This window comes from Brachyistius frenatus, unplaced genomic scaffold (genome assembly GCF_029030835.1).
Source record: "Brachyistius frenatus isolate BFR_SWC_R1_liver_20210118 unplaced genomic scaffold, ASM2903083v1 Contig_73, whole genome shotgun sequence".
NCBI classification, from domain to species: Eukaryota; Metazoa; Chordata; class Actinopteri; family Embiotocidae; genus Brachyistius; species Brachyistius frenatus.
Genome location: NW_027210672.1, coordinates 1,566,601 through 1,594,375, shown reverse-complemented (window position 1 = coordinate 1,594,375; position 27,775 = coordinate 1,566,601). Strand labels below are relative to the sequence as shown.

General features: G+C 45.3%; 1 protein-coding gene across 2 annotated transcripts; it reads left to right on the top strand.

Annotated features, from left to right (window-relative positions):
- Nucleotides 1-27,775, top strand: clcn5b (chloride channel, voltage-sensitive 5b). 2 transcript variants are annotated; one of them, XM_069708028.1, is made up of 17 exons: nucleotides 1-265; nucleotides 341-496; nucleotides 12,004-12,179; nucleotides 12,774-12,873; nucleotides 13,862-14,049; nucleotides 14,500-14,622; nucleotides 16,135-16,341; nucleotides 17,372-17,452; nucleotides 18,101-18,335; nucleotides 18,457-18,632; nucleotides 18,780-18,920; nucleotides 20,081-20,267; nucleotides 22,874-23,016; nucleotides 23,166-23,315; nucleotides 24,003-24,108; nucleotides 24,712-24,928; nucleotides 27,651-27,775. In XM_069708028.1, the coding sequence occupies exons 1-17, from the start codon at nucleotides 211-213 to the stop codon at nucleotides 27,739-27,741; spliced, it is 2,532 nt and encodes an 843-aa protein (XP_069564129.1). In that variant the 5' UTR covers nucleotides 1-210; the 3' UTR covers nucleotides 27,742-27,775. The 2 variants fall into 2 exon arrangements, with proteins under 2 accessions (XP_069564129.1, XP_069564128.1); XM_069708027.1 differs by having other exon boundaries at nucleotides 12,001-12,179.

Genomic DNA, 27,775 nt, shown 5'->3' with positions numbered 1-27,775 from the left:
AAAAAAAAAAAGAAAAAGAGCGGAAATGGTTGCGAAAAAAACTTCTGTGGAACTGGACGTGAGCTGTCATCGTTGCTGTCTGCGGTAGCAGCAAGCTGTCTCAAGAAACACGTTATTTTTTATTGCAAAAAAAACAACAACAACAACAACAACAACCACATTTCAGGAGGGAATAAAGGAGCCAGTTCAGACTCTCGTCTGTCGGGGACGATGTTTCAGTTTTGGACGCGCTTGTATCGGAAATATGCAGCCGACTTGAACGGAGGTAGCAGCGAAAGCTTCCCGGGGATCTTCGTCCCGCGGCCGGCCGCGCTCTAAACCTTCTTGTCGTTGTAAACAGGACCCGGAGGGATGGAAAACCCCGGCTACGGCAGCGGGAGCCTCGACGCCCTTCGTCGCCCCGGTGACGACGACGACGACGACGACGAGCTGGTGGACATCGCCGAAGCCACGCTGGACTTCTCCGCCGCGGACGACGTCCCTCCTCTCGGCTCGGGTGAGCGCGCAAAAGGCGCCGTGTTTTCAGAAACGAGCCGGTTTACCGTAAACACACCGCAACGGGAATACAAAATACTGCAAGGGGGAAAAAGAAAAAAATTAATAAATAAAAATGCAACCTTTTTTTTTTTTTTTTTAAAGGTTTCATCACTTTTTAAAAGCTGATTTTAACAACTTAAAGGGCGCTGATCGTTTCATCTGCTCATCAGCTGCTCCCCTAAAAAAAAAAAAGTTCAAATTCAATATCCTTGCAGATTTGTCTGCACTGTGTCCCTTGTACGTGAACTAATAACAGGATTAGTTTTACAGTGTAAGCAGTTTGGGCCTTTCAGAAGTTGTACTTCGAAAGGTTTACTACGTGCGTTTTCTGCACTGAAATGTCTAAAAACGAGGTCAGTTTTGCACTTCCGTTTTCCCCAAAATGTTTCCAAAAATCGTTCGACCCCCAGAGAAATCGGCAATTCTCATTGAGATGATGTTCCGGTTCATTATAAGTCGCCTTTCGGTGACTTCTCGACTTACCGCAGCTTCTCCAGAGTCGTAGTTACGACGAGTCGGCTGACGATCGTGTTTCCCGATCATCGTCCAACTCCTTATTTTGTTGTTTCGTGGCGTGAAAGCAGCATCACATCTGTCCCATCTTATCACGTTCGATAATACACTGCCTTTTTATTTTTAAACTCCCCAGAGCTGTCGCTCGGCAATGACCCACTTGTTTGACTTTTTAGTCTCAAAAGTCGTTGCCGAGCTTGTTAATATCGAAGAATTCCCCGAACAGCATTTTATTTAAATTTGTTTTTCCTAACCAAATGTGAGAATTTGCACATTGCAGTGTGTCTGTTTGTGCCCTGAAGTAGTGATAAAGATACACGGTGTCAGTCAGTCAGTGTGTGTGTGTGTGTGTGTGTGTGTGTGTGTGTGTGTGTGTGTGTGTGTCACATGCTTTCAATGAGTCGTGGTCTTACCGGATAATCAGTTGCTACGCACAGGCGTGGGAGCATACTGTAACAACCAGATTTACTCTGTGTTTATATAACTTCACCTCCCAACATGAAAATAGACATTTAAAGTGAACATAGTGAGTTCCTCAAATTTCTATGCACTGTTTGTTTTTTTGTTTTCTTTCACCAAGCCTGCCCGGTTACTGATGATGTCATCACCAGAGCCAGTCGCCGTCTACTACAAAAAAAGGACTTGCGGTATTAATTATCAAATTTCAGGGCGCAGAGAACAAATGTATGGCGACTCCGATTATGTCATTGTGACGCCTCATCAGCAGGCTGCCTGTAGACGTGCCTGCAGTTAAATCTTGTGTAGACGGCATTAGCATGTAAACTAAAGAGATAAAAGAAGAGTTTGGTATTTTGCGTTTTGGCTTCAGAAGAGAGTGCAGTGCCTCGTTTTTTTTTTTTTTTAAAGCCTGCTGCTCCTGGCCATTTTTGCCGAGTCATTGGTATTGATTAACAATCCTGTTAACCTCCTGCAGATGTGATACGGTGAATGTCTGCTTTGGAGAAGTCCAAATCTTCTTCAATTCTCCTTTTAAGTGGTTGAAATCCCTTTAAAACATTGCTGGATTTTTTTTTTTTTTTTTTTGGGGGAGGGGAGGATTGGAGAAACCGAACAAGGAAACACGATTGAAAATATATTTTGAGTTTATCCAGATGTCATCCATCCGTAGATATAAACCGTCTGCCAACCGGCTGATGCTTTCTTATCACTTTGGATTTATTTGTAAATATTATAGCGCCTCCTCTTCACTAACTGAACTTTTCAAACGCCTTCCTGATTTACTCCACACACTGGACGAGCGTCATTTGTCCAGCGATGCCAGATGTAGCTTGATTACTGCTGATGTCGTCATCACACGGTTTACAATCCTGCTCTTTTCTTCGGTTCGACTAAAAAACAAGACGTCCGACGTTTCTCGGTCGGTGCAATAAGACGATCGGCAAAAAAAAAAAAAAATTTGGATTTCTTTGGGAAAAGCTCGGTCGGACGGTGATCTCAGCTGCCCGGTTTACTGATGATGTCACGGTGACATCGTCATCACCACCACCGTCATGTCTGCTGCTGCTGGGTTGAACCGTGGCTTTCCGCCGTGTCAGCTCTTTGGGAGCGAAGAAACGCTGCCTTGTTTCTAAACTGACAACCATGTCGTTTTAAAATTACACAGTGGTTTGTGAAAGAAAATCATAACCCAGAGAAGAGCGTGTGTGTGTGTGTGTGTGTGTGTGTGTGTGTGTGTGTGTGTGTGTGTGTTCAAGTAAGAAACTGGAGAATCAGCAGAACCGAAGCTGCAGGATTTTTCGGTCTGACGGTTTTGCTTCACGGCCCCCAGACAGATTATATGATTCTGCGTCAGCGTCCGGTGAAATCAGGAGGTTTTCGGCTCCCAAGTTTTGGGTTCGTGTCAACCCTCTGGTCACACAGGGTTGACGGTTGAAGTCCGGTGATGCCGTCGGAAAAGCGCTTCGTGAGGACAGATCCCCGCCAGGAGCCAGACGGGTTCAGAGTTCACGTCGTCCGAGGAAACGCATTCCTGCGGTGTCTGCAGTGTGACGCGGCCTCGGCTCGCTCTTCACTTCTTCTTCTTTTTCTTCTTCCTCATATTTCGGCTCGCGCTTCACCCTCGTCTTTCCCCCCTTCGCGGCGAAGGGAAAGCGTCCGTGGCGACCTCGAGGTGCGCTGGAACCCGTTGCCGAGCGAGCGTTTTGTTAAAAGGCCCCTCGTGGGGTTCGTCGTAACGCTCTGGCCTCGTGTGACCTGCCGCTCGGGGACTCATTGCCCTCCGGTTGTTTGGAGAGGAGAGTTCGGCCCGAAGTACCCTGCTCTCTTCTGTCAATAGCAAGTGTGGAAGAAAAGGTGTCCTCTAAATGCTCCGGCAGCAGAGTGTCTCTTCTGAAACGGGTCGTTCTTTATCGCCCCGGTTAAAAAAAAAAAACACACACCTAAAAACAGTCACTGTTCTTTTTTTTTCTTTTTTAAATGGTTGCTTCTCATTCCTTGTTATTTTTGTTCACTGTGTAAAGCGTTCATTAACAGCAAGACCATCTTCCCCGTGAAAACCTCACGTCCTCCGCTCCCTGCTCGGTATCGGTAGTTTCTGAAGAACAAAAAGAAAGATTAAAGCAGGAAAAAAAGGAACTTAAATCCGTGCAGCCCAAAGGCACAACGATGTTGTTTTATCATTATTCACAGCCGTTAACGGATGAGCGCACTGGGAGTTTATTCATTTTAAAATGTAAAATATTTCAGCTCGATGATCTTTTTTTTTTTTTTTTTTTTTTTTTTACAGTGTGAATAATTGAACTTCACAACTGATGATAAACTGAATATAAACTGGACGACGTACGAGTGACCTACCTACCTACCTACTGTGTGTGTGTGTGTGTGTGTTTAAACAGCTGCGTAGGTCGTCGTATGTCACGCGGAGGTCAACGGTAAGAAATACATGATGAAATCAAACACGGTAATCTCTCTCTGTGTGTGTGTGTGTGTTTGTCGCGTATTTCCTATAGTTTTATGAATCGTGGAGTTCAACGAGGGCGCGCGTTGATTATGAATTTGTTATTGTTCACATAAAAGAAGTGTATTTAGCTGGTTTGGGTGGAGCTCAGCTATGTGCATATTTTTTTTTTTTTTTTTTTTAAGTGTACGGCATCTAACAGCTGCTGTAAAACTGTATGTTCTGAGAGACGAGTGTAAAACCAGAAGACAGTTTTGCGGGACTTTTCGAAACCACAATTTCCTACCACGACGATGAGGCCAAAAACAAAACAATCAAACCACAGTTGTGCAGTTCTACATCAAAGTGTTTTTTGTTGTTGTTTTTTTTTTTTTTTTTACACCACCTGCTACTTTATGTAGCAACGCTATCAAAATGTTTTACTTTATGTGGCACCAAACAAACACGAGTCATTTCACTACGCGTCGTGCAGGTGAGAGCTGAGAATGTAAAGCAGAGAAACCTAAACTACTCCAACGCCAGCGAGCTTTGGTGACAGTTGGAGAGAAGAAGAAGAAAAAAAAACAACAACAACAACTCCCTTTTTAACGGGAAGATGCCGACTCGGCGTTGGCCGTCCGACCGCCGCGACCCGTACTGGACGGCGACTGTCGATCGGAAACGGCTCCGGAGCAAAAACAAAACGCCTGCGGAGAAGGTACAAAGTTAACGAGGTGCAGTCGCGACGTTGAGCCTTATCAAACAGAGCGGGTGATATTTAATGACGTGTTTTGGTAAACGCAGCGGGTCGACTTCCTCGTTCGCGGTTTCTTAGCTTTTTCTTGGTTTGCCTGTTTTTTTTTGTGTTTTTTTTTTTTTACAAGGCGCTTTTACGTTTCAGTTGTTTGCTTGCTTGCTTGCTTTTCTTTTCTTTTCTTTTATTGCTGAGAGATTTTATTTGTTTAAATATCCACCTGTGTTTTTATGACCGCCGTTGTAGAAATAGGGATCGTCGCTGTTGCCATAACACTTTAATTGCTGGTTTTATTGGATTTTACTTGCCGTCTCAGTCAGGTCGACAGCACCTTCACCGGTGATCACAATGATTGACGTGGGCTGGAGCATTTTTTTTTCTCTCTCTCTCTCTCTCTCTTACGATACTTGTTCCCGAAGAAAATGGGTCGAGCGAAGGTCACACGGGGACATTTTTAAAGCCCTCGATTTCGTAACGGCTGCCAATCGGTCACGGCTTTGCCTCCATTTTTTTTTTTTTTTTTTAATGCATTTAACCCGCCGCACATTCATACGTGTAGTTTTATTCATGCGCGCAAAAGTGCGACTCAAACAACTGAGTGAAATGAGCCTCGAGCAACGAGGAATGCTTAAATCTGACATTATGTTGATGAGGTTTTGTATGAGATGCCGCACGAGTCTTTTGAAACGGAGATCGCTCATGAGGCAAGAAATCCCGTGGAGGGTCGTCTTGGGTTTTATTCGTTATGTTGTTTTGTCGTAAATAACTCCGCGACATGAACACGTCCCAGAGAGTCTTGTTTGTTGTCAGCGAGCATCACAGGGGTCACATGTGACGCCGATTCCCATGGCAACCAGACATGAAGAGTTCAGGGTTCGGACCCTCACTGGAGGCTGTGTGTTTGTATCCGTGTCAGACTTTGTATGTGTGTGTCTCTGTCTGTCTGTCTGTCTGTCTGTCCTGCCTGTCTGTGTGTGTGTGTGTGTGTGTGTGTGTGTGTGTGTGTGTGTGTGTGTGTGTGTGTGTGTGTGTGTGTGTGTGTGTTTGTATCTGTATCTGTCAGACTTCGCGTGTGTGTGTGTGTCAGACTTTGTGTGTGTGTGTTTTTGTATCTGTAAGACTTTGTGTGTGTGTGTGTGTGTGTGTGTGTGTGTGTGTGTGTGTGTAATTGTGAGATTACGGTCCGCGCTGTCCCCCTCAAGACACACTCGGACTCGGATGACATCCCATGCTGGAAACCAGCAGCGCTGCTCTGTGCTGATGACCCATTTTCAGAGGAGTGCTAACACTGGATAACTAATATATTGCTGGATATTTATATTGTGCTAAGCCTCTTTTCTTTTTTTTCTGTACAAAGCCAACAATAAAATGCAGCATCCACAACATAATGTACAAAATCCACAATAAAACAGCCACCTCCTTAAGAAAAGACCAACACAACTCAGTCACCACATTCTTTATGATGCCCCTTTTAGATCTTTTTGTGGTGTGTTCGATGACCAAGGTGCAGAGTAGGAAAATGCAGTTTCCCCCTCCCCATCGGTCAGAATTATAAAAGCAAGCGCAGAGAATTGAAAGTTATAGACGGGACTTTTGTGTGTGTTTCTTAGTTGTTTTTTTTTCGACATTTGGCTCAACCTCTATGACGTCTCTCTTCGTAACGAGTAGGTTTCCTAAATTGCATTCGTAGTTAGCGTCGTCTTTTTAGCTTTGTGGCTCGTGGCCTCCATCCAAAGCCATAACTAAACACATTATGTTTGCTTGATCATTTATGATTTTGTGGATGAAGCTTTGGCAGAAAACACCATTTTTATTTTTTTTTTTACTTTTCACATTTGATTTAAAGAACCTATTTTATGATTTTGTATCTCGAGGCCCAAGCAGACGGTTGTTTTTTTTGGGCGGGTTTTGTTATGAAAGAGAAGTCAAATCCACTGAGCAGCATTAGGACTTTGGCTCCCAGTTGATTATATCACCTGAGAAATCACCTCAACACAGAAACTAAAGATCTGACAGAGTAATGGCCGCCGCCCACTCAATACCTTTCGGCAGTTAAGAGGAATTTGAATGCGGTTTTGGCCGTATCTACTTTCAATACACAGTGCTGGGATATCTCCTGGAAGTTAAACTCTGCTGTGTGACAGCCAGATAACGCGGTTCTCCGGAGGTCGCCGCAGGGTGAACTTTGCTTTAATTTCAGGTTTGTTTCCTTTCCAAATTGTTCATCGTGTATCTCTGAATCGTGAAGGACCCACACAGTGAACCATTATTCTAGTTTTTAACCAAGGACTTGCCCTTGTTTGATTTTGTGAACTTTGTGTCACCTTTTTTATATATATGTATAATTACATCAGACGTGGAACAAATCTTTTCAAAAAAAAAATCCTCCACAGCTTTTTGTTTTTTAGAAGCCAGTCTTTTTTTTTTTTTATCAGAACAGGAGCTTTTTCAGTATTTAATATAAAAAAGGTTGAATTCCCGGAAACTAAACCGAACCGCAGCCCGACCCCGTTACGCAGCAGCCGACCTCCCGTCCTGACTGCTATCGGGGTCCTGCAGGATTTCAAGAGGTGAAAGACCTCATAAACACGTGATCTCATTTTATTTTATTTATTTTTTTTATGCAGTCAGCCAGTCAGCTCGAACTCATAAACAATCACAGCCTATAAAAAATTTTAAAAAAAACACCACAAAAAAACATTTCAGCTTCCCAGACAGATTAGCCAATCGTGACTCACTTCCACGGCTCCCCGAGCCAATGAGGGGGCTGATCTGTCTGAGACAATTTACTGGAGGAGGTAGAGGGGGGGGGCGGGGGGAAGGGGGGGGGGATTTCCAGTTGGGGCTGTGACGCTGAGTTTGCGGGGGTCGTGACTGAGAGATGGACTGGGAGTTCTGGACTAAGCAGCTGGACGAGGAGGAGCTGGTCGCGTGCGGTGAGTTCGGGGGACAGTTTGTAGTTTTTTTTTTTTTCTCTTTTTGCCTCCTTGTAAGTTTTTACCAAAAAGTGCCTGAGCAGCGAGTTGTACCTCTTCAACGCCTTCCCTGCAGCTCCCCCTGCGGTGGTCCTTTATTTGTGTGCGTCCGCATTTGTGCGTTCAAATTCCGAGTGTTAAATCCTGCCGTCGAATGCGGCTTCGCTGTGTTTTTGTTTGTTTGTTTTGTTTTTTGCTGGTACCTTTAACTCCGCCACGAAGAGGGTTTAATCATTAAGACCGTTTACAACCCGGTGAGCCCTTGGGTCATGTGGTTGAATGTTTGTGTGCTGCTTGAGCTCGCACAACTTTTTTAGTGTGTGTGTGTGTGTGTGTGTGTGTGTGTGTGTGTGTGTGTGTGTGTGTGTGTGTGTGTGTGTGTGTTTAAACAGCTGCGTAGGTCGTCGTATGTCACACGGAGGTCAACGGTAAGAAATACATGATGAAATCAAACACGGTAATCTCTCTCTCTCTGTGTGTGTGTGTGTGTTTGTCGCGTATTTCCTGTAGTTTTATGAATCGTGGAGTTCAGCGAGGGCGTTTCGTATATATTCAGCTCCTTCACCGTTAATCTGAGGCGGTGTGCTTTTTTTTTTCCTCTTTTTTTTTTTGTTGGTATCTTTAAGCTGCCTTCAATGAGCTTTTCCATCATAAATTCGGCTCTTGCGTTTTAGTTCCCGCGCGCCCTTCGTGTCGGGGGGGAAAGAAGTTCTTGTGTTTTGCGTCTCGGGAGTTTGTTTGGGTTCCGCGTGATTGGATGTTCTCGAGGCTTCGCTCGACTGCGTGCTTCTGCTGCCGTGAAGACGGTGCAAAGGCCGGTCGCACTTTTGTCGCGCCTTCTCAGACGGGGGACAAAAAAACGCTTCAAAATCTACAAAAATATGGCCGAGTGTCTCGGCGTGGAAGAGATCCGGGAACAAGCGATTGCGCTGCAGTAAATAGTGAACACGGGGGATTATTCTCGCCTTAAAGCGGACGCTGCCCGATTGAACCACATCAGCACATTAGTTTATATGTCCATAGTTTTGAGGGTCCGTTTCTGAATTTGGCCGGCGCCATCTTTGCCAGTCCCGAGCGGTTTGGAGCAGGAAGTGACTATATTTGGGTGAGTTTGGGTGGACGGCGCCTTTTTGAAGCAAAGTTTATAATTAATGACGGGATTATTTTCAGATGGAGCGCCAGAAAAAGTACTAAGAAGGAGCGACTTCAGGTGACAACACCCGGAGAAATTTTATGGACTGAGAACTTCATGAGAGAAGTTGAGTTGGGAGGCGTTTTGGAGCCAACCTCTGGTGGCCCTCGTTGGTATTGCATCTTAAGACAATGAAGGCGCTTCCGCATCGGGCCAATCTCTCAGGGCCGGAAGCTCCCGTTCACTTTTACACACAGTTTTTGCGGTCTGAACAGTCGAGTCTGGCGGTTTTTGTGACGTTTCCTGTCCCAGTCGAGATTCTCAAAAGAGCCTCGAAAAGCTCTATTTTAAAGAATGAATGCTGACTTAAGTGATTTTTTTTTTTTTTTTTTTTTGCATCCGAGCAACACTTCAGCGCCTCTCAGACAGAAAGTCAAACACCAGCGGAGCTTCTCCTGGCACGGTTTTGGGGCAAATGAATCCGGGCTCGAACGTACCTAACGAATCGTTTTGCGTCCGTTTAAGTGAAACCATTCTGTGTTTTTTTTAAAAGTGCAGACAGAGCCTGCTTGTAGTTCGTCACCCCGTCTCACACCGCAACACCTGGGATTAGTGACATCATAGGCCTCTTTAGGATCAGCTGACTTCTGCTCGCAGACGGTCACGCAACATGAGAGTTTTGTAGCATAAAGATAAAAATAAACCGGTTCTGTCGCCTTTTTTTTTTTTTTTCTTCTTCTTCTTCTTTTATTTCTCACCTTTTCGTGTTTCTTCTTCTTCCTCGTCTCATTTCACTTCTTTTCCTTCTCTCCTTCCTCTTTCTTTTGTAATTTCTGCCGTACCACACTTTAACCCAGGGCAGGTTCCTGGCGTGAGCGTGGAGATTTAAAACCAGTCTTACTTGTCAGGTCAGGTGTGTAAATGCTCCTTTTTGTTTTTATACCATAGCAGCTTTCCCCCGCTGCCATGTTGGAAGTGTGGCTCGTTTTCGTACAGCTAACGTTGTTCCCCCCCCCCCACCACCACCACACCTCCGGTCGTGTGTGTGTGTGTGTGTGTGTTATTAAATCTTAAAATGTGACTTCACTTCAGGGTCTCGTCCTCAAAGCGGCTTTATTCTGGAACTGCAACAGAAGCTGTGACTGAGCGAGACGTTTCTAAAAATGTCAGATGAAATATTCTGAAAGTTGGTTGATGCTGAGAAAACATCTGTTCAACTTCTGTTCCCGCAGACGGCAGGCTTTACGTCGTGCCTTCCATTAATACTTGAATTGAAAACGACTTTTTTTTTGTAGTTTTTATTCCAGCTCAGACTGGTATCATTTCGGTTTTACCCCCGAAATGATACGTCTGCACTAATCTTAAATCAAAACAGGCCTGACTTTCTGTGTTGTTTCCTGTTTAAGTTGTAATCTGCGTTTGATTGGTTGCCGCTCGCTGCAGCTCCGATGTTGCCACGTAACTCGGGCTCTTTTGTTTTTGGACCCGCTTGAGAAAAATGAAGTTGATCTCGGGCTTGGTGTGTCTTCGCCTCAGACGCTAATCAATACAGTATTGTTGAGAGTATTGTTGTCAATATCACGACAGGGAGCCACAATGCACGTTTTTCTGTTGCTCTTTGTGCACGGTTTACTTTTCTTTCTTTTTTTTTTCTCTCTCTGGAGCAAAAGTCAGCAATAATCGTGCGGTTGCCACTGTTTGCACTTTCTCAAGGCCTGTCTGTGTGTGTGTGTGTGTGTGTGTGTGTGTGTGTGTATATATGAGTTTATATATAAAACATGGGATTTGAAAGAAGAAGGCATCCATGTTGCTGCTGTTGACAAATCCAATTTTAAAGAACAATACTTCCTCTTGTAAAGCGGTTCATTCTGTGTAAACTATTACTGTTATGCTCAAATAAATCACCCAAAACAAAGAAGTTGGCAAACATGTCAGATTAGAAGACTAAAATTGATGCATTTTCAATTTGCTATTCATTTTTAAAGATAAATCTGTTCTAGATTTGTCCTTAGATGTGTTGAAATTCACCCTCCAAGGAGGCTGACCTTTTGATTTTAATAATGTCAGGACCAACTTACACTGAATTGTCAGGCTTTAAATCAATTGAAATTATCCATATGTTATAAAAAAAAAAAAAAAGAAAGGAACATTTCAAGCATGAATTTGCCTATTAGATGAGATGTTGGCTTTTTTTTTATGCCTCTCTGCCGGTTCATGTCGGTCCTCTTCTTGTAAATGCGATATCTCAAGAACACCTTCAGGACATTTCTTTAAATGCAAGGCGAAAGGTTTTGGGGGGGGCAAAGGTCGCTTTGACCTCAATTCTACAAATTCACATGAACATTACAGATCAGGAACGCCCAGATGCAATTTCTTCAAATGTTCCACAATTGTTCACTTGACCTCAAGGATAAACAGTTTGTAGTTTGGTAGTGAAAGGTCAAAGTTCAAGGTCATCGTGACCTCGTGACCCTCTCATCCGTTTTGAACGCTTTTTGGGAATTTGTTTAAAGTTGGCGAAAACCTTCACTTGATACCAATTTTTTTTTTTTTGGAGGTCAAAGGTCACTGTGCCATCACATTGCCCCTTGCACGTGAACACGATATTCCTGGAACGTCCGGAGGGAATCTCTTCCAATTTCTCGCAAATGTTAAATTTAACTCAAAGGTGAACTGATAAGATTTTGGCAGTGAAAGGTCAAAGGTCAGTATGAATTCCCGCGTGTTTCCAGCTATGAACGGGAAATCTCGGGAACGTCTCTACAAACGTGGCGCAAACATTTACATGAACTGCATGTACACTAAAACCCGAGCGGTTAGCGGAGGCACACGACCGCCGGGCGGTAATTCTACTCGTAACACGTGTTGAAATGATTTCATACTACTGTTACAGTTCAAAACAAACACAGTGCATACGCGTGGGAAACCCCTGCAGTAGCCGTTACGCCTCGCCGTGAGGGAAGCAGTCCACATGCTTTTCTTGTATTTTAAAACTCTGGCGAGGTACGACCTTCTCTGATCGCAAAAAAAAAAACAACAACACACACAACTCCGATTCACTCTAAAACTCGACAACACGGGAAACAATACAGCAAAGGCTGATGTTGGAGTGTGACGGTGGCATCGTGTGTCTCAAATTGTTCTCTCTTCCGCTCCCTCCCGGTGTCTCTCTGTCTCTCTCTCTCTTTCCCAGGAGGCTACGAGGAGTACAGCGGCGGCGGCGGCGGCAGAGCAGCCGGTATGAACGGGACCGGCCCCAGTAAGCTGGTGGACCCGCTGGAGGACCCGCTGCCCGGCGTGGGCACCTACGAAGACTTCAACACCATCGACTGGGTCAGAGAGAAGAGCAAGGACCGCGACAGGCACCGAGAGGTACGGAGGGAAGGCACGGCGTGGTTTTTAAGGAGTGCGTTCAAAAAAACAAAAAAAAAAGATTTCTCGGGTATTCAACCCAAAAGAGCTGCTTCCTGTCGTGAGACGGATCGGAGCTTTAAACTTTACACGGTGGAAGATATTAAACTCCACCTCGCGGTCGCGCCAGCGGAGGACGACCGCCGTGTTTGACCTGTTTTTCCGCAGAGGAGGATGTCCTGCTCTTCACGCGGAGCGGGACGATTATATTTGTAGCTCTACGCGCACGGAGGACGTTGAGGTCGGGTGCAGTTCTTTTGAAGTGTGGCTTTCATACCTCGTTTGCAAGACGGCATTTCTTGGGTGTGAAGGTGTCAAATTTAGGTGTTAAAAGCAGCAGAAAAATCGAAAAAGGAAGTCGAAAATACATCCAAAAACAAACGTCTATTTGGTTACAAGTCTACGCGAATGGTGTTTTTGGACCGAGAGTGCCGTGTTTAAGTTGGCAAATAAGTGACTATGCATTTGTGAAGCAACATCAGTATTACTGAAAGTGTATTTAATGTCAAATATCTTAGATTAATATCATCCCTCTTATTATTGCTTTCCATCCAGATCACCAATAAGAGCCGACAGTCGACGGTGGCTCTGCTGCACAGCGTCAGCGATGCCTTCTCTGGATGGCTGCTCATGCTGCTGGTGGGACTCAAGACAGGTATAACGCACACACACACACACACACACACACACACACACACACACACACACACACACACACACACACACACACACACACACACACACACACACACACACACACACACACACACACACACACACACACACACACACACACACACACATCCCTTACTGCTTTAAGCTGGGATCTGGGTAAATATTTGTTTCTGTATGTTGCAGTTTGAAAAAGCCCGCTTTGAATCTGAGATCTGAGGCAGCGTTTCGGGGAAAAACGCTTTCTTTTTTTAGACACCACAAACCAGATTCACGTCATTTCATTTGGGCGCTTCAATGAGGCGGAAGACACCGGGACACCACAGCAGATTAAAACCGACACGAGAAAAAAAATAGGAAATTATATGTCGAAATGTTATTACAAAACGCAGCTCTCTGCTGGTGCGTTGTTTATACGAGGTGTGCAACTGTTCAAATACAAGTCATATTTGATAACTGTGGTTTGAGTCTTTACACATGGCGGAGAAAGGTATTTAGCAATCGATGCAAATCTCCGCAGATAAAATTGACCTCCGTGGCTTCCTTAAACACACAAAGGCAGCAGCGCCCGTACCTGTTCACGCTTCTCCTTTTGTTTCATCGCTACCTGCGTCGGCGGCTGGGAGTTAATTCCCATGTGGTGACGGACGGCAGGCAGGTGCGAAGCCACAAAGTAGCACGAGGAGGGTAGCGCTGAAAGTAGTCAGGTGGTGGTGGTGGTGGTGGTGGTGGGGGGGGGGGGGTTCTAGACGGAAAATCAATATTCATTATGTCGGCTAACAGCCCCGGCAGATAAGCTGGAAGGTTAACTCGCCCAGAACGTAGATAAGAGTCATATAGTTGTCTTAAGTAGATAAAAAAATAAAAAAAGCTTCAATATATCTTCCACCACACACGCTTCTCCTCGTCGCCTTCGTCCTGAGCTCCTGCTCCTCCTCCTCCTCCTCCATCTCCTCCTCCGCCTCCTCCAGGTGCTCTCGCCGGCGGCATCGACATCGCGGCCCACTGGCTGACGGACCTGAAAGGCGGCGTGTGTCTCGTCGGCTTCTGGTTCAACCACGAGCACTGCTGCTGGAAGTCCAACGAGACCACGTTCCAGGAGAGGGACAGCTGTCCGCAGTGGAAGACCTGGGCCGAGCTCATCACGGGAACTCCGGAGGTACGAGAGTCCGGCAAAAAAAAAACTTGAGACTTCAGTGCCGGAAAAACTGCTCACGTCGCCGTGAAACTTGACATTTAGTTGCAAAGCCTGTCACGGAAAACACATTCACTCCGAGGCCAGATCGGGACTGGTTTTTTTTTCCAAATTATAAATAATGGTACAGTCCCGCTCCCTAGCACCATATGAGTGGAGTTTCATGCACACAACACACACTAACGACGGTCCTAATGGCGCTTTGGTTCCATCTTCTGGCTGGAAGCTGTCATGAGACAAAAGAACCCCAAATGAAACGCAATTGATATTCTTCTTTCCTCTGCATGTTTTTTTTTTTAATGTAATCATTATTGAGAAACCGTGTGTGTGTGTGTGTGTGTGTGTGTGTGTGTGTGTGTGTGTGTGTGTGTGTGTGTGTGTGTGTGTGTGTGTGTGTGTGTGTCCGTCCTGCAGGGTGCGTTTGCCTACATAGTGAACTACCTGATGTACATATTCTGGGCTCTGCTCTTCGCCTTCTTGGCCGTGACGCTGGTCAGGGCGTTCGCTCCGTACGCATGCGGCTCAGGAATACCGGAGGTGAGGCAGCGATCCAACATCGAACACGTTTCTCGTTTTAAAGTTTTTGACCGTCTTTTTCTCACGCCTCCCTTTCCTTTCTTAATTCCCGGCGCACGCGTGTTCGCTCACGGGCCGAACGGGGATTTCTGTCTGCGGGTTTTTCTATTTATTGCCTTTTGAGTTACAGCATGACGAGATGTTGTTGTTTTGTTGTTTTTTTTTACTTGGCGGAGTGTTTGAGCAGCCTTATTTACTTTTGAAAAGGATCCTCCCGTCCTCCGCTCTCCCGTAGGGCATCGATTCCCACGGGTCAGGGAATTTCCTGGGAATTTTACAAACTCTTTCCCAGACAGGGGATTTGATCTTTTTTTTTTTTTTTGGTCAAGTCAGGGATTATTTTTTTGCCCGTTTCAATTTTAGTCGCCATTTATCAAAATAAATATATTTTCCATGTAGTTATTTCTCGTGTATTTTATCCTCTTTCCCTTCGTCGACGAGTTACAATCACTTCGGTAAAGATGTGTCTTTTCTCAACGTTCGAGCGCTTTGAACACAAAATGATAAATTCAAAGACTGTGTGAAAAAAAAAATAGACGACAGAAAAGAAAATGTAAAGTTTGTAAAAACCACTTGTAGATCTGTCAGATACGGGAGAGGGAGCCTCTGGTAGCCACGGCAACGGTAGGAAGGATGGTGGCCTTTTACTGTTCCTATGGGAACAAAACTTTCGCACAAGGCTCAGTGTGTTTGTAAGGGTGTACAGACCTGGTTGGGCAGCAGGTTTAAACAGTGGAATGTTTTTTTTGTACCCGATAACAGCTTTCAAATTAATGGGAATAAAACAATGTGGCTGTTTTTTGTCTACTCAGCACAACAGCAACCTGTTTTTCTGTTCATTAGAGCTCATGACATTTTGACTTTTTAGTCAGGGAATTTGACATTTAACTCGAGAGTGTGAACCCCGTATTTACATCCAACTTTCTGCTGTCAGTGTTCACGTCCTTTTTTTTTTTTTTTTTTTTTTGTCTCCGTTTCTTTCCACTCTTTATTTCTGTCCCCCAGAAATGAAGTGAAGAAGCTGAAGAGTTGCTTACGCTCGTGTAATACGAGCGGGAAAACCCGACCGAGCGCGAACACGTCCAAACTCGATTCGTCACGTTCGGCGTTAAACGCACAAACGGAACCGTTTCCTGCTCCACAAACATCCCCCCTCCCCCTCCCGCCTCCCGAGCGAACACCCTCCCCGGTTTCAGGGAACTTGGGACGTTTTTTTCTCCTCGCGGTCCCTCGGAGGTCAGACGGCGGTCAGCCGGCCCACGCGCGCAGATTAACACGCTTTGCGTGATGAAGATAAACATCCCAAACACAAACTTCATTTCTTGCTTTTACGCTTTCTCGCACGTCCAAACGGAGCCTCCCCGACGTAAAACGGACACGCGAGAACAAACGCACATCCTCTTCCACTCTGCAGTAATCCTCCTCTTCCTCTTCCTCCTCCTCCTCCTCCTCCTCCTCTCCCGTCTCGTTCAGATTAAAACCATCCTGAGCGGGTTCATCATCCGCGGCTACCTGGGGAAGTGGACCCTGATCATCAAGACCATCACGCTGGTGCTGGCCGTCTCCTCCGGCCTCAGTTTGGGGAAAGAGGGCCCTCTGGTGCACGTGGCCTGTTGCTGCGCCAACATCCTCTGTCATCTGTTCCCCAAGTACCGCAAGAACGAGGCCAAGCGGAGAGAGGTAACCCTCCGAGACGCACCGATGGGATTTCAGCGCCAGTCTCAAGGGATCCGGGTTTTTGGCAACTCGGCGGGAAAGATAGAAAAGGACGCCAGATGACGCGGCTAAACACAAGTTCAAGCCGCAGGTCGTCTTGAAGTGGTCTGCCCGTGATGCGTCGTTACCAGTTCTGTCTCATTACAAATTCGGCAGTTGTTTTCAGTTTGTTTCTAATTTACAGTCACAAACCAGAAAAATATTCAACCGTGGAAAGTCAACCGTGTTGTTTTTTGTTTTTTTTTAGGGTCGGGAAAGAAAAGAAATCCCGAAAAAAAAGGCTTATATTTGACGTATTTCTCACATAGTTACAATCACTGCATGTAAAGCAAAACAAGCAGCCGGTAACTTGATCAAAAGACGGCGACTGTCTGGAAAAAAAAAAAGCCAAATATTTTCTTGTTACGGCTTAAAGCTCTCCTCACTTTCACGTCATTGGAAAAGGTCTTTTGAGGGTTTTTTTGGTCTTTTTTTCGACAAAAATGCAAATTCACGACTTTACTTTGGGAATTTCCCTCCATTTCCCAGCATTTAATAGATCGGATCAAATGATTGGATTAAATACCTAACAGAGCAATCAGTCATGAAATAATGACTTGTCGGTTTATGGCGAAAACATCACGGGGAACTGCTTCTCATATTTACACTGCTGTTTTCCAGTAAGTTCACTGTATCCAAGAACAAGTAAACACTTCCTTATTGGTGAATGAACATCCACCAATAAGGAACAGGCAGCGCTGCTTTCATTGTTATTGATTAAATCGCACAAATAAAACTCGCGCACAGATTAGAAAAAGACAATAAAAGCATTACAATCATTTCTACAGTCATTTAAATCCTTTTTTTTTTTTTTTTTTTTTTTTTTTTTACCATCAATGAAGAAACCCACCATCTCGTATTATCATTTCAGATCTAAATGTTTTTTTTTGGTTTTTTTTAATCTCAGGGGTCATATTACAATAACACGTTTTGTGTGTTTTTATCTCGCGTGTAGGTGTTATCAGCAGCAGCAGCGGTGGGAGTGTCGGTGGCTTTCGGCGCTCCGATAGGAGGAGTCCTGTTCAGCCTCGAGGAGGTGAGTTGGATTTATTCGCCAGCTGTCAATCATTTGTCCGGTGAGCATTTGTCGCCTGCGTTCGCCTGAAATCTCCGACAGCATCGGCGTACATCCTGAGACGAGTTACGCTCGATAACATACAGAGATTTGTTTGATTTTTTTTCTTCGCTGACGCCCTCAACGGCGACATAATAAACCCGTGAAACAATGTTTGCGTCGACAGATTGGCGAATAAATGTCTCCCGGCAGCTTTATAATCCTTTCTGGGAGTGTTTTGGAGGAGACCACCTCAGAGGGCAACAAACATCAGAAATGAGAAAAGAACTGTGAATTACAGGAGTTTTTTTTTTTTAAATTTAAATTACTAGATAATATAATGACAATTTGTACTTTTTACAATTACTTAAAATAAAAACACATACTTCAGTATGCTATTTTATCTGAATTTTACAATGATTAATGATAAAAACAATTATCCTAATCTTAAATTTTGCTTTTTTTTTTTTTTTTTTTTAAATTGTCCAGCTTGTTTGTGAATTCTTCTGAGTACTTTTAGATTTTGCCTCTTTTTTTTAAAAAAAATTTTTTTTCATACAAGTGGGTATTAATTACGGTTAGTATTCGGATTTTTTTTTTTGACATTTCGCCCCGTCTCTCTCCCGCCAGGTGAGTTATTATTTCCCCCTGAAGACCCTGTGGCGCTCCTTCTTCGCCGCTCTGGTGGCCGCCTTCACCCTGCGCTCCATCAACCCGTTCGGAAACAGCCGCCTGGTGCTGTTCTACGTGGAGTTTCACGCCCCATGGCACCTGGTGGAGCTGGGCCCCTTCATCCTGCTGGGCATCTTCGGGGGCCTCTGGGGGGCGCTGTTCATCAAGGCCAACATCGCCTGGTGCAGGAGACGTGAGTGCAAGATGTCGGCGGTGGGCGTCTTTAACGGCCGATCGGACAAACACGCAGTCTGTTAATCCGTTGTTGTTGTTGTCGTCGTGGTCCCCTCCCTCCCCCCCCTTGGGTCCGCCAGGTAAATCCACCCGTCTGGGTCACTACCCCGTCATGGAGGTGCTGTTGGTCGCCGCGGTGACCGCCCTGATCGCCTTCCCCAACAGCTACACCAGGATGAGCGGAGCCGAGCTCATCTCGGAGCTGTTCAACGACTGCTCGCTGCTCGACTCCTCTCAGCTCTGCGGCTACAAACAGGTCAGCCGGGCGGCTCGTCGCCGAACGGCCGGGTCGACGCGGAGCTCAGGCGGGAGAACAACTCCGGCTCCCCTCCTTAGACGAAACCGCCCTTCTTGTCTCCTTCTATAATGTCCGTCAATCTTGTCTCTCCTGCCGCACCCGCAGCCGACCAACACGTCAGAAACCAGCGTGGGCAACAGCCTTGCGGACCGGCCGGCGGGGGAAGGCCTTTACACGGCTCTGTGGCAGCTGGCCTTGGCTTTGATCTTCAAGATGCTCATCACCGTCATCACCTTCGGCATGAAGGTCGGTCCGCACGCACTCGTCACCGTCGCGAAACACTTTTTACCGGCTCACTTTTCGGAGCGCCTCTGCTGTCCTTTTGAACTCATCGTCGCTCAGCTTTTCACGGCTGACGGTCATTTTGTTTTCTTGTTAAGACAACAAAACCCCGCGGCGCAATAGAAGCGTTTTGAAAATCCCAAACAGGGCGGCTGTCTTTAATGTGAACCCGCGTCCTGCCTCCAGTCACTCATGTTTCCCCTTTTCATAATTGAGTCACAGCGACGTGACTCAATGTCATGTGGCTCACTGGAGGGTCGAGTCATTCGTTAGGGAAAAAAAAAATGACTGCGACGGGTGATGAAGAAAGATTATTATTGTTATTATTATCGATCAGACAAGGCAAATCGTCACCGTTACAGAAACTTCACATTGAATTAACACGCAATTTGTTTAACCTAGTTTTAAGAGAGAAGCCGAGATTACAAGAAACACAGAGAGGATGATGAAAAGTTGATTATTGTCTGCAGAAGGGAGCCTTCTTTTCTACTTTTCTCAATCCAGACTAAGTAAACAGGCTTCCAACTGGTCAGGGAATTTAAAAAAAAAAAATCTTTTTGAGACTTGGAATATCAGGGAATTTTGTTTGCATGTTTAATTTTTTTTTTATCATATTTTCCACGTACGTAGCCATAACGTTAGTTCGCTAGTTATTGTTATTGTGTATTTTTTGGTAAGATTAGTGGTCACTGACATCAATGGAAAACGTCGCTCATCAGCTGATCGCCGTTATTGTGAGATAAATCCTTTGACTCTGCGACCAGGATTCAGACACGGATTTTATTCTCGGCGCAACGGCAGGCAGGAGAAAACTCTTTTTAGTCCGTTTAAATCAGGGAATTTGACATTTGACTCCCGAGTTTGGAGCCCCGAGTTAAAAACAACACCGTTAGTTTCCCAGAAATTCACATCTTTAAAACAAAAAAACAAAACAAAACAAAAAAAAAACGTAAGAAAAGAAACATCGAGTGTTTTAAAACTCGGTCACGCCTCTTAACTCTTCAGTTCCGGGGTCTTCCACCGTCACCCGTCAGCAAAACGGCAAAAACGACTCGCCGAACTCCCGCGGAAATGCTTTCAGCTCCATCTGGTCTCCTCCTTCCTCCCGACCTCCTCTCGTCCAGGTTCCCTCCGGCCTCTTCATCCCCAGCATGGCGGTGGGGGCCATCACCGGCAGGCTGCTGGGCGTCGGCATGGAGCAGCTGGCCTACTACAACCACGACTGGTTCATCTTCAAAGGCTGGTGCTCGCCGGGAGCGGACTGCATCACGCCGGGGCTGTACGCCATGGTGGGAGCCGCCGCCTGTTTGGGTGAGGCGCCGGCCGACTCTCGCCGTTTGCTTTCGGGTTCCGCCGCGAGTGGAACGGTCGTCGTCCACACGGGAATCCCGCCGAGGTCCCGAGTAGGCGATTAGCGATGAGCTCGGGTATACCCGGGAGCTGCGGGGAAACCAGGAACCTTTGAATAGGACACGTGCTGATCTGATGGGAAAAAAACAACAAAAAAAACATGCCGGAGAGATTTAAAACGACGTGTCGGGAATGTCTCGGGATGCAGCTGGATGCGAGGGAGGAGAAGAATATTTTGGTCTGTCCTCCTCAGTTTGATCCCCAGACCGATGGGTGGATCGATGGAGGGAGACCGTACAGGCTCCCATCTTATCAAACCGTGATGCAAGTTGATTTATTTTATGGACCCAATCCCAATTCCTGAGACTTACAAACTTATTGCGAGTTTCGTAGCTTATTTTGCACACAGCGGGGAGGGGGGGGGTGGGGGGGAATCTACGTTAAAACTACAGTGCTACGTTGATTTAAAATAGGAATTAAAACGTGAGGTATTAAGAGATAGAGGGAGGAAAAAAAGAAAATACAAAGTCCATACAATAGAATAAAACACGGTAACGGTATATTTTGGAATATCATCAAGTATTTGCTGCCAATAGAGCTCAGCAGGAAGTCTGAGACGTCACTACCTCCTGTAATTTTTATGGAAAATTGATTTTGAGCTACGTGCTCGAGTCTTTCTCCTTCCAACATACAAACACTCTTGAAACAAAGTTGTTGTTTTGTTTTTTTTGGGGGGGAGGAGGGACAGCTTGAAAATGTCAGGTTTTTTTGCGGTTCATTTAAATACAGAAATAACGCTTCCACCGTAAAAAAAAAAAAAAAAAAAAAAATCCCGTTGGCTTATCAGCAGATCATCTCGTTTATTGGACGCGGGCTTTGTTAGGCTCCTCTTCTCATTGAATAAGCGTCTTTGACGAGTGGGATTCTTGTTTGGAGATGTGACCGTCGGTCCTGGCATTTGAGGCCTTTGGTTGCAGCAGTCCTTTAGAAATGTTTGAAAAGTGCACAATATCAGAAAGGCGTTACGACACACGTCGACCCGAGCGGAGCTTTCCACCGTCGAAAATTCCACAAGTCTTAACGAGTGATGCAACTTTTTGTTAACGGCCCCCTCCTCCCCCCCTCTTGACGATAGCTCTCGTGATTAGCGTGTAGCGGCGTTAGCGTGCTGAGAGATGTCTTCTGGCAACGAGTAGATTTTATCTGATTTAAAAAAAAAAAAGCCGAAGATGAAATTCTGTTTCTAATTTCCTCCTCATTTCTTAAAAAAAAAAAAAAGAAGAAGGCGAGCAGCAAAGCATTTCCTCAGCGTATCGTCGGTGTCTTTAACTCTTGAGTCCACAATGTGTTGTTTTTATTGTCGTCCTTCATGGGGCATGAAGGTGGACGTCGTACCCGGATCGTTGCGTTGATTACCTCCTCGTGGATGCTTGTCCATCTTTTTTTTTTTTTTATTATTATTATTTTATTATTCTTTTAAGCATAAAAGTCATTTTTTTATGTCTCAGTTTAGTTATTGGGGGGGGGAAACAGCACGTACGACTCTTGGACGAGGAAACGGGATGGGTGCGCGGTTATGACGAAAATGCGGAACAACGGCAGAATTTAAATTATTTCTTATTTTAAATGCAATATCGCGCATCGCTCTGCCAGTGCAGCAGTTTCTGCCATTTTTCAGTGTAGTCATTCGCAGTTCAAGTTCCTTTTGTTGTCGTTCATCCACGTACAAGCACACCGCTGAAGGAAACGTCGTCCCTCACCGACTCCAGGTGCTACCACGCAAAAAGAACTCAAATTTAAAAAAAAAAAAAAAAGCAAGCACAAGCACTTGAAACCGGACCTGAAACGGCAGTTCGGTATCAAACATGAGCCTTAAATCTGATGCGAGCTCGCACAAACAAAAAAAAAACACAACAAACCTACCAGCTAGAAACAGGAAGTAAAAACCCGCTGGTGGTCTGAAGGACGGGGAAGTCTGGCCGGCATTAAAATAACAGGCAGACGCACAGCTGCTGTTGAAGCAGTTATTGGGGACATTATAAGTTGTTCGTTTTAATTCTCTTGCTGAAAGACATGTGCAAATTGTTCCACCGCGAACATCGGGGAACAATTCCGAGGGTGTTTGTTTAATATTGAGAAACTCGCGCACAACTTGCAAATAAGTACAAGACGCTCGTAGCGGAGCTCTCCGACTTCCGCCTGCTGTTTGGAGGACGGAGAAGAGCGCCGGGGCATCGAGTTAAAAATGCAGCCTGTGGTTTTATTTGATTGATTTATTTTTATCTGCAGCTGAAGAAGATGATCGTAATTAGATTCTGACTTGTTGATCAAAACGTCCTCATAAAGACGGAGGACGACAAACGTCGCAGACCGTCGGGTAACAAAAAAAAAAAAAAAAAAAAAGACCAAATCTGCCACCAAAAAAAATGTCCCCGCAGCTGCTTCGATGTCCGGCGACATGACTCCGCGTTTGGATTCGCGCCTCGCCGGCGCCTCGTCTCCAGATGCCTCCGTCTGGCGCGGGGCCGCTCCGACCTTTGACCCCGTCTCCTTTCCGCTCCTCTCAGGCGGAGTGACCCGCATGACGGTGTCGCTGGTCGTCATCATGTTCGAGCTGACCGGCGGCCTGGAGTACATCGTTCCCCTCATGGCCGCGACCATGACCAGCAAGTGGGTGGCAGATGCCTTCGGGAGAGAGGGGATTTACGAGGTGAGGAGTCCGTGAGCGTTTAGGAAACGTTCCGACGCCCCCCGCCCCTTTTTTTGTTCTTTCTTTCTCCGCGCCCTTTGAGGGCCCGTTTCGGTTTCGCCGTTCAGCGCGCGACCTTTTCTCATGCTCCCCTCCGCGCTGCTCCGCAGGCTCACATCCGGCTCAACGGATACCCGTTCCTGGAGCCCAAAGAGGAGTTCGATCACAGCAGCCTGGCGGTGGACGTGATGAGGCCGAGGAGGTCGGACCCGGCGCTGGCGTTGCTCACGCAGGAGGGCATGACCGTCGGGGAGGTGGAGGTACGTCGGCGTGCGGTTGGATGAACGGGTTGCGTTTTTTTTTTTTTTTTTTTTTTTTTTTTTTTTAACGAGCGTTTGCCTGCATTCATCCGGGGAACGGGAATAAAATGACACGGGAACAGCTTCAGTTCTTTTCCAAGTAAGCCAGTAAAGTGAGTTGAATTGATTGTCCAGTATCCAGAAGGAGATTGTAATGTCCAAACCAGAGGGCAGATATCATTTCTTTTAGGGTTCCTACTGGTCCTGGAGGTTCTGGATTATCGTGGAATTATAAAAAAAAACAAAAAATAAAGAAGTCTATTCCAGACATGGGAAGTTTGAGGGATTTAATGATTTATTTATTTTTTTGGGGGGGGGGAAGGGGGGGCAAGATATGGAATATCATGGAGTTGTGTTTGTACGATTGTTTGTCGATCGAACTACTATTGATCGATCGACAAACAACTCTTTGTATTGGAATTGCCTGCGAACTTGTGAAAAAAACCACAAATTGATGGCAATAAAATAATGTGGCTGGTTTTGCTTTGTCTGACCAGCCAGACTGTTTTTATTCATTACATTTCATAGAATTTCTACTTTTAAGTCAGTGAAAATCAGGGAATTTGACATTTGACATCTCAGCCCTGTTTTGCAGATACTGAATCATATTCCATCCTGTATATTGTTTGTTTGTTTGTTTGTTACCAGACGTTGGTGGAGAGCACTCACTACAGCGGCTTCCCTGTGGTCGTCTCTCAGGAGTCCCAGCGGCTCGTCGGCTTCGTCCTCAGAAGAGACCTGCTCATATCAATCGGTCTGAATTGTTCTAAAAAAAATTTAAAAAAAAAAAAAAAGATCATCAGCTGAAGGCGTAAAATATTTAATATGGCATTATGCAGTATTTTATGGAAGTTGAAAATTCCCTTTTTAATGTTTGTATTTGGTTTTTTTTTTTTATACTGTGAATGTTGTCATTTGTTGTTTTTTTTTGTTGTTTTTTTTTTTTTTTTTACTTCTCATTCAGTTATTATAATAACCGGTATCTATGAAGTATCGAGCTTCATAGGGAGTTGGAGCTCATTATTTAGATGTCCGGTTTCGTTTCAGTATCGCAGCGAGCGGCTGTTATCAGACAAAAAGCTATAAAAAAAAAAAAAAAAAAACAAAGCACACAGTTAGTTGTGATCTCAGTGGAGCATTTAGCAGCTAAACAGAAAGATATTTGTTCCCCCCCCCCCCCTCCGGGAGCCGAAAGAGAGAACAAAACCGAAGTGAACGAGTGAACCCAACTGCCACTTAAACGTTCACTTAAAATGAGAAAGAACGTCGGCGTTGTCTTTCCGGCTCGTTCTCGATCAAAAAAAATACCCATTTTAAAATCCCCTCTTTGCTCTTTTTTTTTTTTTTTTCTACCCAGACAACGCCCGGAAGCGCCAGGAGGGCGTGGTCAGCGCCTCTCAGGTGGTGTTCACTGAGCACGCTCCTTCCCAGGCCGCCGACGCCCCGCCCCCCCTGCGCCTCCGAGGCATCATGGACCTGAGCCCGTTCACGGTCACCGACCACACGCCCATGGACATCACCGTGGACATCTTCAGGAAGCTGGGGCTGCGGCAGTGTCTGGTCACACACAACGGGTGAGAGACGCACACACAGACAGACAGGCAGACAGACAGACAGGAGGAGGGCTCAGATTTGACACAGAAGTTCATGTCTTCAGTTTTGACCCACAGATTAACCTCATCTGGAGTCATTTACTGTCGGAGCAGAGGAAACGTGGCGGACAAATAAATAAACAAGTTGTTGGATGAAAAGTTGAAGGCTTTTCGTATGCAGCTCTCTCTCTCTCTCTCTCTCCTGCGTTGGTATGCGACCTTCAACCTGCGCGAATGCGACGCAGGAGGAAGAAAAGCGGTCCTCCCGATTTTTGGCGTCGGACCAATTTCCGGCTATTTTCTGTGTTTTTCCGCGCAGCTCATAAAATTCTTCAAAGCGTGCCTCGGTGACGAGGTCCGTTCGGGGAGCCTGAGCAGAGTGTGTGTGTGTGTGTGTGTGTGTGTGTGTGTGTGTGTGTGTGTGTGTGTGTGTTTATTTATTTACTGGCAAGCCGTCTTCTCCGGAGTGTTTTGGGACGGAGTGTTTTGCCAGACGAAGATCGATTCAGTATTTGTTTTGTCTTTTAAAATGTGGGGGAAAAAACCCCCAAAAAAAACGATTCAAAACTTTTCACCCCCGTTTTCAGATGTGTTTTTTTTTTTTTTTTTTTCGGCCAGCAGTCATTTTTATGAAAATAGCTTGAGATGAATTCAAAATTCGATTATGGCGCCGCAGTCAATCTGCTATCAATACTTGAGCAGTTAAAAGAAAAAAGTGGCATTTATTATTGCTTTGCATTTGTTATCCTCCACATTTGATCTCGCCGACTCCATTTCTCATTAAGACGTTGATCTATTTTTTTGTTGCTAATACATATTGGATCGATACGCGATTAAACTCGTTATTTTTGCCATAAAAGGCGTGATAAAATAATCGTTACATCTTGTCACATCTTTCTTTTGTTGTCCTTATTTTTCGTGCCAAATTATAGACACGTGGACAGATGGACAGATGGACAGACAGATAGATAGATAGACAGATAGACAGACAGACAGACAGACAGACAGATAGATATTTAGGTAGGTAGGTAGATAGATAGATAGATAGATAGATAGATAGATAGATAGATAGATAGATAGATAGATAGATATTTAGGTAGGTAGGTAGATAGATAGATAGATAGATAGATAGATAGATAGATAGATAGATAGATAGATAGACAGACAGATAGATAGATATTTAGGTAGGTAGGTAGGTAGGTAGGTAGGTAGGTAGGTAGGTAGATAGATAGATAGATAGATAGATAGATAGATAGATAGATAGATAGATAGATAGATAGATAGATAGATAGATAGATAGATAGATAGATAGATAGATAGATAGATAGATAGATAGATAATATTTAGATAGATAGAGAGACAGACAGACAGACAGACAGATAGATATTTAGGTAGGTAGGTAGATAGATAGACAGACAGACAGACAGGTAAAAATACGTTTTTCAAAAAGTACGACCTATGAATAAATACACACAGACAGACCCACAAACTGTATTTTTACGGAGAGAAGTATCGATAGGAGAATCGATCAAACCCTATGAGTACCCATCCATCCCTAATCATGAATCAGTTCAGCTGTGAAGGCTAAACACAGTCCGGTGGTTTCAATGTGTCGGATCGGCTCACCTGCGTAGAAACAGTTGCCAGAGATATTTGTCACTTTGTTTTGAAATCGTCGCCACCCGCAGCTCCGCTGACGCCCAGAGGGCCGGACATTTCGGCACAAGGCGGTCTGTTGGGCTCCACAATCCGTCTCCGTGACGACGCAGCCGGACCAGAACACTCGGACGGGACCAGAACAGACGATCCTCCCGGCCGAGAGTGAACTCCCATCGGTGTTTGCTTTTCTTTTCTTTTCTTTTTTTTTTTTTCTCTCCCTCCTTGGTTTCCCCGCTGCCTCTCGCAGACCTCCGCTGTTTGGCCGGAGCTCCTGACATGTTCAAACATGTGACGCGCGCGTGTGTGTGTGTGTGTGTGTGTGTGTGTGTGTGTGTGTGTGTGTGTGTGTGTGTGTGTGTGTGTGTGTGTTTACTTATGGGTTTACAGAAACAGTATATGTTACAAAGACTGTCAAACAAGCTGCCTCACGAGGCGGGCAAACGACGGTATTTTCCCACATTTGATCTTCGACTGGAGTCAAACCTGAAAACCATCTCATCAGTTGTTCTCCAAGCAAAAAAAAAAGAACAGAACAGACTTCCCCTCGCCGGGTTCGGTTTCTTTTCGTGTTTCGGCTCTGATTTAAACAGAAATATTGTGAGAAACACTCTTTGTTATTTGATTTGATTGTTTTTGTTGTTGTTGTTGTTTTTTTCCCACCCTGACCCCGAGGCCGCAGAATCTTTTCTTTTATTTATAGCTGAGTGTTTTCACTCTGCGTAGCTCTTCGACGCTCGTCAGGGACACGTCTCCGGACGCGGGGTTGTTTTTTTTTTTTTTTTGCATCGACTGTTGTTTTGTTGTTTGTTGTTTTTCGTCGGAGGGGGGGCAAACGATATCCGCCGTTGTTCTGGAGCTGTCGACTCGGCGGTATTCGCCTCCCATAATAATTTTTATTTATTTATTTATTTTTTAAAAACGCGCAGATAGGAGGCCAAGTCCTGCTTTCCGTCGCCTCTTCGTTGCCGTGGCGACGCGCACCGAAACGCGATGTGAAGTAATGTACGTCTGTTCTCTCTCTCTCTCTCTCGCCGTGTGTCGTCAGGAGGCTGCTGGGGATCATCACGAAGAAGGACATACTGAAGCACATGGCGCAGATCGCCAACAGAGACCCCGACTCCATCCTCTTCAACTGACCCGCTCCGTCCCTCCTCTTCCTCTTCCTCCTCC